Consider the following 17,547-nt stretch of genomic DNA (forward strand, 5'->3'; position numbering starts at 1 on the left):
CAAATGAGACAGTGGGAGAGAATGACACATTTTTCTACGGCAGCGAGGGCACATTTTGTAGAGGTTCACGTGCTCTTCAAGGGAACGTGAACACGACCTCACCGATGGGGCTGTGTAAATAAACGAAGAGCACACAAGTCGATTTTTAAACACTACCTTTTTCCTATAGCCTTAAATGTACATATGCCACGTTCTTGTTTCCTTAAGATAAAGAGCAGAGTAAGGAGCCATCACCCTCAACATCCCAACCCTTACACTCCTGAATTTTTCACCTTCCAGCAACAAGGAGGCAGCGCTTGGCATGGACCAGCACGTGCTGCCTGCGCTAGGAGAGGAGCTGCCGCCGGGCAGAATAGGCCCTTGCCCTGCATGCAGGAGACACTTTTGCAGATAAAGGTGCAGGTGCATCTCCCGAGGCTGCACCCAGGAGCTCAGCATCCAAAGGTGCTGAAGACGGAGACAGAAAGGGCATCAGTACAGCACCGTCGATCGAAAAACCATCTTTTTAGCCGTTTTTGCCATCTTGGGATGTAACACTACCTGCATGAAAGACTGCCGAGAGCACTCAAGGGAAGGGGGAAAAAAAAAAAGGCCTTTATTTAATTAAAGCTAACCTTTATTTCAAATGTTGCTTTCAACACTTGTACTGTTTGTTAATTCTCAGAAGAGCTTTGCCCTGGAACTGCGGCTTTGAAGAATCAGGCTGCAGGATAATGGATGCTCAACCCCGGGGCTGCAAAAAGGCTTGTGAGGAGCCCTGGAAACTTTTTACTGTTGTAACAGAGCAACACGTTATGACAAAGTTTAAGAACCACTACATCCCTGCACAGAGACACTCAGTGACAATACAAGTGTCAGCGTATATATACGAGAGCAGGCACTGAAAGGAGAAATCTGTTTACAGTAAACACTTCTGCTTGGAAGTAGGAAAATAGAGTGACCTTCTGTTCTCAGACGGATCGGCATTAAGATGACTAATGGGCCAAGGAGGATTGATTTATCGGGAAAGAATAAAAATTTAACTATATATAGAGCTTGGCTACGCAACTGGCAAGGGAATAGGTGTGGTGGGAAAGTAACCCCAGCACTAATAATAGAACGAAGATGAGGAACGACTCACAGTCAGGATAAGCTAAGACAACGGACACAAAAGCAGGGATAGTGTACAGCGCTGAAGGGAGATAACTCTCCAGCCATGGGACAAATCTAGTCCCAGCTTAAGCCCCACAGCTTAGGACCTGATGATCCTAAAACTTTTGGAATGAGAAGCTACAAAGATGCACAGCTGGAAATTGCACAAAGGTGAGATCAACCTACATTGGTGTTATATCAGGGGAAATCCTTGAATTTTATGTTCTGTTAATCCTTATTGAAAGGGTTGGCTTTGGGTTGGTTGGTTGGTCATTGGGGTTTTTTTAACAGAAACACTTTGAGTCTAGAGCTACTGAACACTGTCCTTTTAAACTGTGAAACTTCAGAGGGCTATTTTCTTTAGCTGTAATTCTTTTCCCCTCTGTAGAATTGCATCAAGGGAAATGAGAAAAGACTAGTTTATTTTCTCAGCTATTAAATGAGGCTGGAGCCTTCGTACTACATAACCTCACTCCTTTTCAGCTTGCTACAGGCAGAGACACACAAACACGCGTATCGCTTTTGCTGCCCCACTCTTTCTCCTGGCCCGTCTCTTAACTCATTCGAAGAACAGTGAAACTTTTTGCAACATCACAAATGCCAGAATATCTCAACCTCGAAACACCCCCAGATATCTGTGCTTTTCTAGAGAGCTCCAAATGATTCCAAGTTTTCCTTTGTATCGCCAAATGCTCTTGGAAGAACATATTGCTCTTCATTTGATGGTACAGGACACGTTTTTCAATGCGTGCCAGAATTATCAAAGCTTTGCTAAGGAAAAAAAATAAAAACCACAACAAAAAAACCCCTAGAAGTGCCTTTTGCAGCTTCTGTTTAGAAAGTCAAGGCAGATAAGTGACAATTTTGAGATCTGCATTAGCAACAGAAGTAATTACAGGGGATGAATGGGCCAATTGACTTGGACTTGCTTCCTTTTCCTCGATGCAAAAATCATGAGCCTTTGCACTTAGAGGAACAATTAAATCTGTATTCAGAAAGAACAGTTAGGCTATTACCTGTCATAACAGTTGAAGTCGTCTAACCAGCAGCCTTTCTTCACCAGCTCGATGGAGCCTGAGTTGTTTCTCCAGGAGGCGTAGCAGTGGAGCCGCTTGTCCTTCTCCCCCTCGCAGCGCTCCACGCCGCTCTGGTTGGTCTTCTCCAACTCCCAGTTGGCGTTGTAGTAAATGCATTCCCTTGTCTCAGCCTCCCCATGGCCTGGTCCTGAAGCAAAATTCAAACCCCAAGTACGTTCAAGCAAAATCAGAAACAGATCCCGGGAGACACATCTGCACATGGCTATGCTTTAGGTGATGCATACATTTGCCTCCCGGGGAGCTAAGCAACTCATCGATGTGAGCTTCAGCACAGTTATTCTCCTTTGCTGGTGTGAGGAACAGAGGTCAGGTTTGCCTAGGCTCACAACAGGAGTTCATGGTGAAGTCAAGAGCCCAGCTGAGACCCCCCCAGGTCTCCTCCAGCCAGTGCTTTAACCACAGAACCTGAACAGGGGGATGTACAAGGCGACCCATACCCAGTATTTTCTAACCACAGAAACACTGTTTAGGAACGACAACCTCCTCCCCAGGTGCTACTTGCCGCTTGCTGGGATGTCACACAACAGTTCCCCTCCCTCTCCACCACTATTTCAGGAAGCTCCACCTAAAAATAAATGGTTTCTTAGGTCAGTAGGATGTAACTGAGAATAGATAATATTCATCCTGCAGAGGAGGGCCAGACCAGTGCCTATTCCTCACTTAGATCCCAGTTCAGGCCTATTTGGGTAAGTCACCATATGATAAATGCCATGTTTTTAGCTGCGGTTAACACAGCTCACACTGCCCCTCCACCCAAGCAAGACCTTCAGCAAAAAGTAACTCTGGCCACCCCAAACAACTCTGGCTACCCCAAAGGGGCATTTGGCCACTGCAAACAAAGGAGTCTTCATAGCCTTTGGGTCCTTCCCCCTTTAGAGCCTTGTACCAAAGGACCGAGAGTTCCCACTGCCTCAAGTGAAACAACTCCCCCATAGTCACCATGGCACAGAACCCAAACACAATTACAGACACATCCATGAAAAATGGAGCCAAGTAAGGGAACAGCAATATCTGCAGGTGACCTGTTTTGTCCTAAGCCTTAGAAATCCTCTCTTCATTTGGAAATATTCTGCTTTGTGGCATTTTGAGGATTAGTTTAAAATGAGAGGAAGACTGAAACAAACACATGATGTGTAAGCAGACAACCAGAAAAGGTAGCATAAAGCTCACGATTTCGTAAATCCTGAGATGCCCTGCAGCCATCTCACTTTGGGATTACCCAACCTAAGGCAAGGTCAGACCTGGCCATTATTTTGATGGATTGCAATCATCGAAAACGTAGGTATCCCAATAAAATGTGTTGACAACTGGGTAGAAAACACGAATGGGTCCCGCAGGATGGTGAAATGGAAGTGCTGTAGTCCCAGAACAGCCAGACCTTTGCAAAGCACAGAACTAAGTTTCTGGCTGAAAGATTTTGCAGTGCTTTCATGACTCTATCTTCTCCAAAGGCCGTGCAACCTTTAATGTTGAGATTAAGGCAGTCAAGGCCACATCTGGACTATCTAAAATGCAACCCAGCCTGTGATTCCCACTCAACGTGGCAAACCAGCCACTTCTGAAAGGTCTCTACAAGGTGATACAAATCAGTCTTCATAAGACACTGAGCAGTGGGTGGCTTACAGCTGGCAGAGAAAACACCCAGCCTGGGCACAGGTACCAGCTCCAGGCCCTGGAGACCTTCAGTAACTTCATCGTTTCCATACCTGAACACCCATCCACTACTGATGTAAGTACCCTCACAACACCCAGCTGGAGAAGGGAGCATGACTTCCAACTGCAGATCCAACATGCCAATATCAAACAACTTGTCCCAAGTGAGCAGGATGCTGGGGGGAGCCTGACCTCCCTTTCCACAGCCTGCAACTCCTCACATTGCCAAGTCTCCAAGCTGGTATCTGGCGGCAGGATCTACCTCCAATTTTGCAGCTCAGTTTTGGAGAGCCCTTTAGAGATGGCGCTTGAGCTAGAGATTGCATTCAAGCTATTGAACGTAGCCTGATCAGCTGTAGGGAATCAACCTTCTGCTGCCAACAGGCATTGAGCAAGGAGTGCAGATGACCTGGCATGGAGCGGAAGTGGCACTGCAAGAAGGTTGCAGGAGAAACCATAGTTTCTGCACAAGCTAGGGGCGATGTGTCCAACCTGCTCCTGTTACCAACACCTGGACTCAGCGATGGGTAATTTTCACGGTACGGAGTAAAATCAGACTAGGAAGATCTCTTTGCAAGTTGAAGAGGTGTTCAATCCTTCAATAACTCTTTCTGGGGAAGAATGTTTAATCTGCATCGTGGGAGAGACTGCAAGGGAGGAGGGGTATGAGAAAGTCATAAAGCTGACTTCTGAAACTGGAAATTATATTCAAAGCACACACGAACAAGAGCTCAATTTCAATAGCACCTGCAGGTTTTATCGGCACTTGCAAAGCTCCATCTGAGTTTTCCTCTGACAAGTTGCTTACTATAATAAAAACAACCTACCAATATCCCTCAACACAGAACAGTGTCAATATTGACACTCCTTGTTAAAGCCTTGATATTTGTTCTCTTGATACTTACACCACACTTTGTTAGGGCAGATGAAGCATTTTTGCTAAATACTGGTTAAATCAGCAGGAAAGCAAAGGAGCATTGTCTTGTGTGCATTGTGTGCAGGGAGGGAGGTATCTTTTTATTTATAAAGGAATAAGTAAATGTCTTAGCTTCATTGTAATACTACACATGGCTTCCAGCTGACATCTGATAGCTAATACTCACTATCACCTTCTGGTCCAGTCCTTGAAATACATTTTGTAATATCATTTCCATCATCCCAAACCGAATCCCTAGATGGAAATTTCCTCTTCCTCCCCAACCCCGTCTCCCAGAAAGCAGGAAGGTTTAATGAACCATTTGCCTGGGAAACAGCCCCAAAACCTAATCCTGGCTCAGCCACCTCTGTCTGTAACCTCGAGCAATATTGTGTAGCCTCTGTTTTCTCCACCTGCAACGAGGGCCAACGCAATGCACAAAGCTGCACTGAGATTTGATGTTTCCACTGTGCTTTGAAAAGGGAATGTTAAAAAGATGTGAAGCAGGAGCTGTATCGGCTCTGGGACCAGCAAACCAAGTCTGCTAAATCCTGTGCTGAGCCCAGGCTCCCTTCCCCCAAGACAGTTGTCTTTTCTGGAACAAGTTTCAGCTGAAGACTAAGATCTGCTTGCAAACACACAAACCCAACTCAGCAAACAGCAACCATGCCAGGAAAAAGGCCCTTCGCCGTTTTTCCCCCGCTGTCAAAGTTTAGATGAATTGAATAAAAGCACGTATAAAGTTTTGGATGACTAAATACAGGCATGTTTTCCTTAAAACAGCTCCTAAGGATGCTTGCATTAAGGAGACGCTTCAAAAACCTGCGTGTTTGCTACCTGCTTTCAATCTTTTTAAAAAGCCGTTTGGTACGGATCCTCATCCTGCTGGGTGCCCAGGACTGCAAGAACCCCTTTTGTTTGTGCCCAAGATGGTCTCAGCAGGAAGGGGCACGGCTCCAGGACTGGGTGTTAATTTACCTGCTGCTTTAGCTCATCAGGAAACACTCACACCTTGCTCTGTAATGGATCACGCAGAGACCAAAGTTTGTAGCTAACTGCCTTATCTGCACTCGCTGTGTTAAAACACTCAACTGAATGGAGGGAGGGGGAATCGAGACAGGGTTTTGTCCCTTTGAGGGACACCGGTGGGTAGTGGTGACTAAGAGGAGGAACTAAGAGAAGGAAATCTGAGCTTTGCTCCTGCACCTCCGGGAAGCCATGCAGTTTTTCCTCTTTCCTCCTCTTTCCCCCTCAGGCAACGGGTATGGAAGTGTCCATTCCCCCACGGCCACCGGAGCTCTGTAAGAAACACCAAGCTGGACACTTCTGCAGAGCAACACAGGTGGGAGAGGCAGAGATCAACCATGTCCTGCTTCTCATTTCAAGCTGCAAGAAAAATCATACGGTATTGCCCCAAAATGGGTGCAGGAAGCCCTTGTCTCCTTCCACCGGCCACAGCTGATGCATTAGCACAACGAGGGCTGGGGTGGACTTGAGTGGGCTTCCCCCAACCCACAGCAGCACGACCTGGTTCAAGGGAGGTGTTGAACCAAACCTGAGCAGCTGAGGGAAGGGACAGGGTTAATTTTGGCAACAAAGAGCTTTTCCTGAAACAAAAGCCTTTGGGTGCAGTCACAAACCACAGCCTGAGATGGACTAAAGGGGCTGTGTCCCCTCTGGTCCTGCCCTTCCCTCCCCATGACGTTCTTGCTGTCTCCCTCATGCCAGCATTGGCACGTGGTAGGAAAGCTCCTGACCTCCCTCATTTGGTGGCACTGCCTGGTAAGGACACCCATGGTTAGCTTTTGGCAGAAAGTCAACAGGACTTGGGTGCAACAAGATATAAACCATTTGCTAAGCAAGTGTTGGAATATTGCTGTCGGAACCTGGTTTAATTCGTTGGGCCCCCATTCCTCTCCCACCTAACCCAACTCCATCAGCCACAAAGCAAAAGTTGGAAAAAAAGCCGTTTCCTACCCAGCAGGGACTCCCATTAGGTACAAGGAAGAGGTACAAATACAGGTGGTATCTGCTGGCCCCTGCCACACATATGCATTTTGCAGGGAAGATGTTTCAACCATGCCTGCAGAAACCACCTCAGGCAGAACCGCCTTGCTGCATAGGCAGCGCTTTGCAGAAAATGCTGAGCAAGCAAACCGGGAGCATGCACATCAGACAGGACTGTGGCATCTCCAGCAGCTCAGCCTGCTATGAGCCCCAGTTCTCTCCATGGAAAAGAGCCTCGTGTCAGCAGCTGGGCAAAAACAATTAACATTTTAATACCACGATCCACAAATAGTCATTTAAGGAATAAAGTCTGAAGACCTCTTTGAAATCGAAGTCTAAGGAAGACTTAGGCTTTGCAGGAGCAGAGGGGTTTCTGGCATCCCGCTGCATCCGCCCAGCACGTTGGGGATGATGCAGAGTGGCTTGTCCCAACAGCCTGCTCAAACAAAAGCTGCACACAAATACCTTTACACAAAACACCACCAAGCCCAAGTAACTCCCAACACATCATGAAAGCAGAGGGAGGCTACCCACCACCACCCATTTTTGGGGTGGAGGTCAACTTTTTGACCTCAGTCCTGAGAAACTATCATTAGGCCAATTCCCTTGGGTCAATTTTCTGCTCCAGATGACTGAAGCATCACTAGGATTTTGCCGAGCAAGACCCCCAGGACCTATCCGAGGCACGTAATGATGGGAAGAGCAGTCGAAACACAGTGCGACGCGGGAAGACCTCTCTCCTCTACTTGGAAGTTGCAAGGCACAGAGGGAGCTCATTAAAAAGGGTCTTCTTGAACTGAAGGACTTCAGCCTGCTGAGGCATGGGACCTTGCAGCTGATCTGAGACTAAACTCTGCTCTCCTAATTTGGAGCTGCCGACAGATCACTGAGGCTGTGTCATTATCCAACAGCTGCTAAATTATAGCCGAGATCCAGTATAGCAACTCCGGGTCTAGGTGTTAGCAGTTGCTGGGCTCCTAACTCATAATTAGATACATAGGGAATATCTTCCCCAAGGCTGAAGGCTGCTATAAATCTCAGCTCTTTATCTCTGCCTGTCCCCTTTTTAAAACCTAAAATGAAAGTATATACGAAAAGATGGGATGTGTCAAAATAGTCTGCATAAACACTGAGTGATTTACCAGACAGTCTGTTTGCCTAACTGTCAAAACCACCGGGCTTTATACATGAAACTGTGTATGCAACTGAAGTTATTTGCAAACACTTAGTTATGTCCCTATATAGCTATTTGTACATGTAATTTTATAATATAAAATGACAGAGATTGTACACTGAATTGGGGTAATTGCCCTCTAATTTGGAGGGTAATTGCATGTAGCAATTAAGCAACTGCGGATGCATTCTTGCATGTGTGATTATGAAAGTCGGGCCCTTTGTTTGAGGTTTGGGTTTGTTTTCAAGAGCTATCCCTCAAACCGCAGCATGGTTGAGCACAGCTGGGAAATAAAAGGCTGCTGGGCGCTCACCTTGCAGCCCAGCATCTGCTGGGATGAGCCACTTCAGCGCCGGCTCACGCCTGCCCCTTCCCATTGCTCAGCGCCTGCGGGGATGCTAAACCAGCCGCCTCCGAACCGGGGGCTGCATTCTGGCACATCCTTCCGTGGGGGGACCACAATCTAAGCATGTGTAGAGCACACCGGGAGGCACTGGGGAGGAGGGAAAGGCAGGGAAAGAGGGCTGAGCCCCCACAGCTCTCCCTCTCCCAGACACCTGCCCAGAAGTTATGTGCAGGACTACAAATTAAAGAAATCCAAATGTTAGGGCTAGCATTTCAGATCCCAAAATCAAGCCAGAGGAAGGTTTGCAACTGGGAAAGTTTGGAAAATGTTGCTCTGGAGAGACCACCCGGTTGCATCTCTACAGAGCCGAAAATGAATCCACAATTAGTAAGTGTTGCTCCAGAGCTTATTCCCCAAGCGAAGTGATTTCATTCCTGCTGTACTTAAATAATAGGGTCTAAATACATTTTTAGGCAAAGCATCAAACTAGCGATGACATCTGTGGTTAAGTACGTAACTGTACATGAAGATTTAAAGACTCATTGCTTGTATCCCTCGTTCTTTCTCAAAAGCCTCGAAACGGGGGAGCCCTGCTTAACAGAAACGAGCCCCCTTGACTCTGCAGAGCCCATTTCTCAAGCCAAAAATTCACCCCACCTTTGGGGACCCCCGTGGCCAGCGTACGCTCAGGCATGGAGCAATCAAATACCCAGGGCTTGCCCCTTCCAGCCGGCTGGGTGCAAGGATGGGCAGTGCCCTGGCTAATTAAAAAAAAACCTGGTAAAGCATCAACTGTTGCAAAATGTTTTGGTTCTTAAGCCAGCTCAGGTAAAACTAGGCCCCTGCAGCACTGAGAACTGCAGTGGTGTAAGGCCAAGGGAGGATATTACTTTGAATTTTGTTTTCTGTCAATACATTTGGCATATCCCATGATAAAAGAGCTCTAAGTTTTCTAGTCAATCAATGGATGTTAATCTATTATCTCAGCATATATTGCCATGGTAACCTGCAATGATGCCATTGACAACCAGTCTCAAAAGGACAGGAGGCTTTAAGTCATTTTCTTTTAAAATTAAAAAAGGAACTTTAATATTAAGAAATACATCCTCCCTGCTCACCAGGGATGACAACTCAGGGCTTCTATATTCACACCATGACTCACACTTCACAGCTTCCACGGACATCTGTGTAGCACCCCCCCCCCCCATATATCTCTTTTTTAACTTGGGCTTAACTCAGTAAAAGATAACAAGGAAATTATTCAAAAGAATTAGAGCTTTATTACAATTTTTCCCCAAACTGCTAGTAAAATCTGTTTTGTAAAATATAGGGAGCATGTTTTAAGAGTCATTAATACCAGCTCAGGGAAAGGATGCAATAAGGGTTTAATTCTTCTGAATAATTTCCCTGGTATTTTAAGTGGATAGAGTGGATAGAAGAAGGATCCAGAGAAGGACGTGCAGCATCCCAGCTCCTTACAAATCCATAAAACCAGGCAGATTCCTGTTTAGGGAAGACAGAGCTGAGCGAGATGACAGCGTTATTTGATTTAGTGAAATACTGAGTGTACACACACACACACGCGCGCGCGCAGAGCTGATGAGATTAATCTCTTGGCCCAAAGGGGAGGATCACTCAGGAAAAGGTTTAGTAAATCATTCCTTTGGCCAGGCAGAGCGATCCAAGGAGGTTTGGCCAGGTCATCAGCTGGACTGGTGTGTGGCAGGACAGAAATGTTGCCAGCAGTTAATCAATTTTTGGAAGCAGTGCATTTTTGACTTGAACTCAGCTGGTCATTTCTGTATTTTACTTAAAGAAGAGATCATTTTAGTTATCCATTAGAAAAATCCTATTTCGTAGCATTTCAGTTAAGGACAAAGCCAAAATTTAATTAGATTTCTCCCTTCGCATCACTAACTGTATCTGTCTCCCCCAAAAAAGGTTTTAGTTCTTTAATAAAAGCATCAGGGAGATCAATCAAAATCATTTAATGCCGTGGTGCTTCTGCAGTTCATGTTTAAATGCACTTTGGGCCACAAACGAAGCAATTTGGACAGCAGAGCTCAAACCGGAATAGTAATAACACACCAAAAAGGCCCAAATTCTTTTTTTTATACAGATACACACTCCTCCGCTACACCCAAGAGGATAAAACCAAAACCAAGTCAGCCTCGATGAACACAAAGTTATGCATCCAAAAAGGGCACCGCCACGGACCGCCGGCCTGCGCACGGCACGGGGTGGAGGAGAAAGCGTGAAGCGGCAGACCGCCCGGCCAAACTTCCCGAGATGCTGAGCTGCTGTCTGTCCATGTGTGACTGTCCCCAGGAATGCCACCTCGTGCAGGACCTCTGCCACAAGCATAGCAGGAGAATGCCAACTGCTCCTCCATCCACGCTGCTCATCAGGAGACACCTCCGGGCTTCCTTTCCAAGAAAATGCCTCGCTCCATATCGGATTTCCACAGAGTAGAGGATGTGTTTTCCCTCCAGATCAAGAGTTTTCAAACAAGCATATAGTTATTAAGATTTTTTTTTTCCTTAAATTTGAGGCGTGCATTCATAAAAGCATTAAGCAGACCATTTATTTGGCTTGTAACAGCAAAGACTACCCTCTGCATGAAAAATGGACCCTTGTGGGCTAAGCACTGTGCAAATAAGCTACCAAGGTTATCTCATCCCCCAAACTTTGCAGCCTCAGTGACAGAAAATATTAAGAGTTTAATTACAAGATTAAGATATTTCCAACTACACTCCTAAAAATCAAATCGAGGGCAGATTTTGACCAGATGCCACAAATCACTACGTAAAATATGCAGCAAAATCTGAAATGACATTTAAACATAATCATTTGTTCTCTCCTGTTCTCCTCGGGAGCCAGCATGAGGTCTCCCAAGAGCATGGGAGGAGGAAGTGAAATCACGTATGTTCGTAAATATTTTCCCCCCACACAGTGAAGTTTTGAAAAGCTTTGAAAGCAAGCCTACAAAAGAAATTTCCTTCCAGGCAAAGGGATGAGGATACAGGAGCATCTCCTTGTGGAGTGCAGAGATTTAAGGAACAGCAATAACCACGTGGCGACACCTTTCCCAGCTCTTTCATGTCTGCCTGCTCCATCCCACCGTCCTCATCCTCCCATTCCGCTGCCACCAGCAGAAATGCCTTTCAGAGCTCCTGATTTCTAAGATCTTCTCCAGGGAGAGACTGATGTGTGTCTAACACACCACAGCCCACCTGGCAAGCCACGGAGAGCTTCGGTACCCAAACAGCAGCACCTCAATTCATAATCTACATGTGGTCCTCTGAGATTTATCAGCAGGGACATTTCAAATATGCTTTAAAATGTGCTGAGTCTACTAAGATTGGGCCCCAAGTGCTTTTCTATTGATTCTGCTTGACATTTCCAAATACCACAATTCCAAATTTAATTCACTGGTAATTGGAAAAACTGTAATGCATGTAAATGGACAAGAAGATGTTGGAAGTCCAAAAGGTCAAGCATCAGGAAAGCGTGCCCCCAAGAACTAAATGATGTTTGTTTGTCTTCTTGCCACCCTCTTCCACTTCAATAATCAAAGCTCGGAGTTGGGCAGTTTCCTCAGCAGGATGGAAGAAGAAAGGAAATAAAAAAGCACACTCACTCTAAACTGTGGGACAGGGTTCAAAATCACTGTTTTAAACTCCATCATTGACCAAAATTCAAATACACCGTAGAGATGACTCACTTAATCAGCAGATTACATGAGCAAGTGGGAAACTCAGGGAAGAATTAATTTGATAACTCTTTGTCAATAGGAGAAGATTCTCTCTTATCTAGAAATCAGGTTTCTAAGATTACCTTTCTGCTACTCCGTGGATTTACAGGCATTGAGCTTCTCCTTGCCAGCCAGCTAAAGGGGAGGCAGTGGCCGAGAGAAAATCTTACCAGATGTGTAAGTTCAAACCACAGTTCCAGTGTGATGATGGACGTATGTTGGCTGATCCCAACTGGGGTCTCTACTTTATTCACCTGAGAAAACCAAACTTCTGCTTCAGAGGAACCAAGGGCTTCAGCAAGAAGAAACACTGCAGGACCATGCGGGGGATGCTCGCCCAGCTCTTTATGTAGAGCCCTGAGTGGCAGCAAAGCCCATGGCTCCCTACAGCGTGCTCAAGGGTTCAATGTACTGATGGGTAATTAAGCCCTGTTGGGCAAAGACCGCTCGCATATTATACAAAATACAGTATGACAAAATTCCCATATTTCTCCATGTTCTAGAGAATAAAACATGCAAATTTTAGCCTCCAGTCCAACCTGCATTCCCCAGCACATGAGCAATCGCTGATGCTCTGGCACCCTGGTGCATTTTAGCCCAAAGGGTAGGAACATGATCGAAGTACAGTGCACAAACAAGCACTAACACAATTTATAGCCAGTGTTACACTGACGAAGGACAAGCATGCGTTACCACACCCCAGTCAGAGTTTCCTCAATTCAGTCCACAGCAGTATGTATGAAAATACTTGATAACTCCTTGAAGTGACACCTTTTACATTACATCCTAGATCTTCAGATCATTCCAGTTTTGCAAAAGAAGAAACCACCGACTTTTAAAAGCCTCTTTCCTAGTGTACACTGGTATTTCAAGAGTTAACAAGCTTCAGTCAATGCATGGGAAGGAGGCTGATCCTAGAGTGAAAGAGAAGGGAGGCAGGAAGAAAAGCAACTCCCTAGCCCTTGCAATCACACACTAGCCTTAAGCTCTCCAAAAGGAAGTAAAGACATTCCTAAAATTCTTCGGAGAATGAGAAGCAAGCTGTCAGCTGAATCAGAAGTCCATTTCTCCCATCTTTACGCTCTTAATGGCAAATCCCACATGAGCAATTTTAAAAGCCTCTTTTACAATGGAGTTTTCTCCCAAGTGGCTATAGCACATCTAGGACTTGTCTCGTGTTTACAGAAATGTACCTTTCTCCTTTGGGTCTATTGAAAAAAGCTACCATCAAATGACCTGAGGAAGGAATGTAGCACAATCCAATACCATCATGCAATTTCCAGTGATTGTTTCTGTTACAATAATGAAAGGCACGGAAGAAACGGCTGGATAACTACAGCGATTCTCTATAGACAAGTTATAAACAAGATGCTGAAGAGATATTATGTAAAGGGGCGGGGAGCGGGTTAAAGTCACCTATTAGCTTTCATCTTAATTACATGCACTCACCAGCGTCCGGATTCCACTTTGAAATAAAAATGTTTCTGAGCAGATTGTCCCAGAGAATTGAAACTCTGCCTGTTACACAGGCGGAAAGCAATAACATAGTTGCGTGCTCGTGGACAGGTCTTCTCCTTCCTGGTGTTTATTAAAGTTTTCTCAAGCCATAAGGAAGACTAAAACACTTTGGACCACAGTGTGCACATGGCATGGAAGGAGAAGCACTTACCCTCCATCCATGTCCAAGCTTTCTGGATGACATGAGCTCAACAGCTCCACCCCAGAAACTGGGTACATCCCCTTCCAGGTCAACTTTCTATTTAGATGCCTGTTCCCATGGTGACCAGGCTCCAATATTATGTAAAATGACATAAAGTAATATTCTAAGATTCAGTACTGTACTCTTAGACCATTTCCTAACCTCAGACAGGTGGGAATCTCCATGAGCCCCATCTCTGATGCTGCTCCCACGTATTCAGATGCTGATGTATGAGAATAGGGAGATGGAGGTGCCCTTGTCTGGGCACTTTCAGGGACACCGCAAGTATTTAGAGGGATTTATCACTGGAAACGCAATGAGAACCCAAGAGAAGAGAAGGCTCTGGGGAGACCTTATTGCAGCCCTTCAGTGTATAACGGAAGCTTACAAGAAAGATGGAGAGAGGCTTTTTACCAAGGCCTGTAGTGACAGAACAAGGAGCAATGGTTTTAAACTGGAAGAGGGTAGGTTAGATTGGACATAAGGAAGAAATGTTTTATGATGAGGGTGGTGAGACACTGGAACAGGTTGCCCAGAGAAGTTGTGGATGCCCCATCACTGCAAGTGTTCAAGGCCAGGTTGGATGGGGCTTTGAGCAACCTGATCTAGTGAAAGATGTCCCTGCCATGGCAGGGGGGGTTTGACTAGATGATCTTTAAAGGTCCCTTCCAACCCAAACCATTCTGTGATTCTATAATGGAGACAGATGGGTCTCTGAAAGAAAAACAACAGTATATGGTAATCAGCCTCGATTACATAACTGTTGTGGTGACAAGACAATGTTTGATCCCTGGTGATTCTCATCATGTTGAGTGTCACCAGCTGTGACCCAGAGCACACAGCACTGCTCTGCTGCCAAAGTCACCATCCTGCTTCCACCACAAGGCCACTAACTGCCCTAAGTCACTCCCTGACTTGCCATACCTTGTTTTCCCTGTGGATAAAAAGGACTATCAACAGGCACCAACATCTGAAGCACTATGTAAGATCTAGCTGAATTTCTAAGCAATCATTTTATATAAATCCTCCCTCTACTAACCTGAGCACTTGGTGGAGGGACCTTTCCTGACATTGGAGAGCAGGTCAGACCTTGACCTTGACAGAGCAAACCAGTTCAAAACTTGAAGGTACTTTGCATTTCTTTCTCTTTCTTCTCCTCCAGATTTCAGTAAGAGGTGAACCGAAGATCAATTCATCCTTGTTTAAAGCACCTTGCAAAAAATCTTTCAAACAGTCTCTCCATAACCTGCAACATGATCATTTTAGGCTGCAGTCAAACCCCTTCCTTTCTCAAGAACTTCATCAGCAAGATGCAATAATCACTTGTTTACCTCCATGTGCATGAGTTGTAAGATGAGAGAGGTGCCTGCAGGAACATAGATACAGATGAGCAAACTGCAACCCTGAACACAGCTTCTCACTACCTCCCCCTGCTCAGATATAGCTGGGGACACAGGCATGCAAAATACTCCCACCTCTCTAATAAAAAGGTGCAGTATGAGACATTACTGTACACTCCTGTTAATCAGCAGGAACAAAAATGGAAGACATACTACCAATAAATACCATTTTTCTCTAAATAAAATAATAAAAAATTCCAAAGCAACATGAAAAGTTTCAGTGTGACAGCAGCCAGTTGAGCAATAAAACCACTAAGCTACCCACTAGGTTTGAACACACGGGTCTCAGTGCTCTTCAGCCAATTTCCCTGAACTTTGGTAAGGCGTTGCAGCTATCCGAGAAGAGCAAACAAAGCTTTTGATAACTTTTTGGAGAGCACAGGACCGTCCATCTGCTTCCACACCAACAGGCAGGTGAACTCACCTGCCCCAGGCAAGGCAGCAACAAGGACAAGAAACTCTCTGCCTTTTCTATCTTTCTTTTTAAGGTCGGAGCAAAGATAAGACTACAGGAGGGTTTTAGCCCACGACTACGTGTACACGTTTCCCCTGGGAATCACGTCACTGTTCAAGCTTTTCAATATAAATACTCTAGTACAGGATTCACTTTCTTTAATGTAATAACCCCAGCAAAACATAACCTATCATTCTAGCTATCCTGAGACCTCTGGTGAGCACTAAAAGATGCACTCTTCTTAACGCTGAAGTAAGGCTGGAGAATAGTATTGCTGATCGATCTCCTCCATCTCAAAGATAGCCCCTACTTTACAAGGGTGAGACAACTGATGAATCAATCACAGCTGGTGGGATTCAGGTTCAAAATAAACCTGGAGAAGGCGGTTCCTCATGCAAAGGGCAGGCGATGTGGGGAACCCCTTCTCAGAAGATGCCCCATAATATTTTAAGAAGCACTTGCTTGTTCTGCCATTCCTCCCCAGGCATCTTTTGGCTATAGATGGGGACAGGCCACCGGACTGGGCAGGCTTTTGTTCTGGCCCAGTCTGGCCATTGTCCACTTCCTATACTAAATGTCTTCAAACTGAAAAACATCATTTAAAAATACTTCAAATTTTGCAAGACCCAAGCAGCTACTGGTTAAACCAAACCAAACTGCGATTTCGCTCTTGATTTCCATTTGACCTATCCAGACAGCCTGCATTTCTTTTCATGTTGGGATTCGAAGAACCCAATCCTTTCGAACAACTGCCCCGAGCCCAGAAGTGCCATTTGGAGCCAACAGCTGCTGGGAGAAGGACACAACGCCTCCACAAGCTCCTCCCTGCCAGAGCCCATCCCTGCTCCCCTGCAGATCAACCCATGCAACTGTTTCCCAGTGGGCAGAGATTTTGCACGGGGTTTTCATCTGTTCATTGGTATTTTCCATCCTAACAACTTTTTAATGTTTTATGTAGCAAGGATGCCCCTGCCATTTAAAGAGGGAAGCATGCAGTAGTAATTATTCATTAACAACACATCATAAGCGACCTTTACACTGAAGCAGAGGAAGCCGCCGTGCCTGCCCGGCTGTATTCTGGAAGAAGATGTGGGCCAAGAGTTTCAAAGGGAGTAAAGACTTTCATGTAGGGTAGCTACCTCAAGCTATCTTGAAAAGGTGCCTGATTCTTGAGGGAACAAAAAATGTTTAAAACGTCTCAAATTAAGTATCCACAAGCCACTACACAGTTTTGAAAAATTCAAGCAGAGAGGAGAAGTCACCACAGTGCTCAGTCCAAGCTGGTGTCTCACAACCACCTTTGATCTTGGCATAGCAATGAATGAACATGTCTTCCTTGCCACAAAAGGTGTATTTCTAGCATGGAATAACTAATGGGGATTAGCTATTTCATAGCGAAATCTGAACAATACTGGTGTTTCTACTGCAAATCAGTTCTACGGATTGAATCAAAAGCAAGGGCAGAACTACAAGCCTTGCAGCAAGAGCTGGAGTCCCTTGTTTACAGCAGGCTTTTCTAGTGGGATAGGGACTACATGTTAGTTCTGCTGATAGAAGCCACACGTCCCTTGTGTAGCAAAAATATAACTCCTGTCCCTGTGCCACTGGTTTTTCAGGAGATAATTAAGCTCTATTACTCTTGGAAGAGGTCTAGTCCCATTGTCAGGTTGCCGTCTCAGGCATACATGGAGGCACGTAGGAAGCAGAGCACCATACACACAAGTGAGAAGCAGAGCCAAGACACGCAGACACACAAGGTCCAGGCATCAGAATCGTTGTGAAGTAAAAATAACATGCATCACTTTATGCACGATTACATTTTCAAAAGCAAGAAATGTTAGGAAATTTTTTTGAAGACAGCCAGTAACGTTTTGCAAGGATCGCTGACTCAAGCCCTCGATCTGGCTGTTTAGCTG

General features: G+C 45.4%; 1 protein-coding gene across 1 annotated transcript in view; it reads right to left on the minus strand.

Annotated features, from left to right (window-relative positions):
• ACVR2B (activin A receptor type 2B) overlaps window positions 1–17,547 on the minus strand; it is a 96,706-nt gene that overhangs the window by 16,139 nt on the left and 63,020 nt on the right. Inside the window, exon 2 of the mRNA XM_059818937.1 lies at window positions 2,148–2,355. Within this exon, the coding sequence (XP_059674920.1) occupies window positions 2,148–2,355 (208 nt within the window). The remainder of the gene's footprint in view (window positions 1–2,147; window positions 2,356–17,547) is intronic.

The sequence above is a fragment of the Gavia stellata genome, chromosome 6, assembly GCF_030936135.1.
Source record: "Gavia stellata isolate bGavSte3 chromosome 6, bGavSte3.hap2, whole genome shotgun sequence".
NCBI classification, from domain to species: Eukaryota; Metazoa; Chordata; class Aves; order Gaviiformes; family Gaviidae; genus Gavia; species Gavia stellata.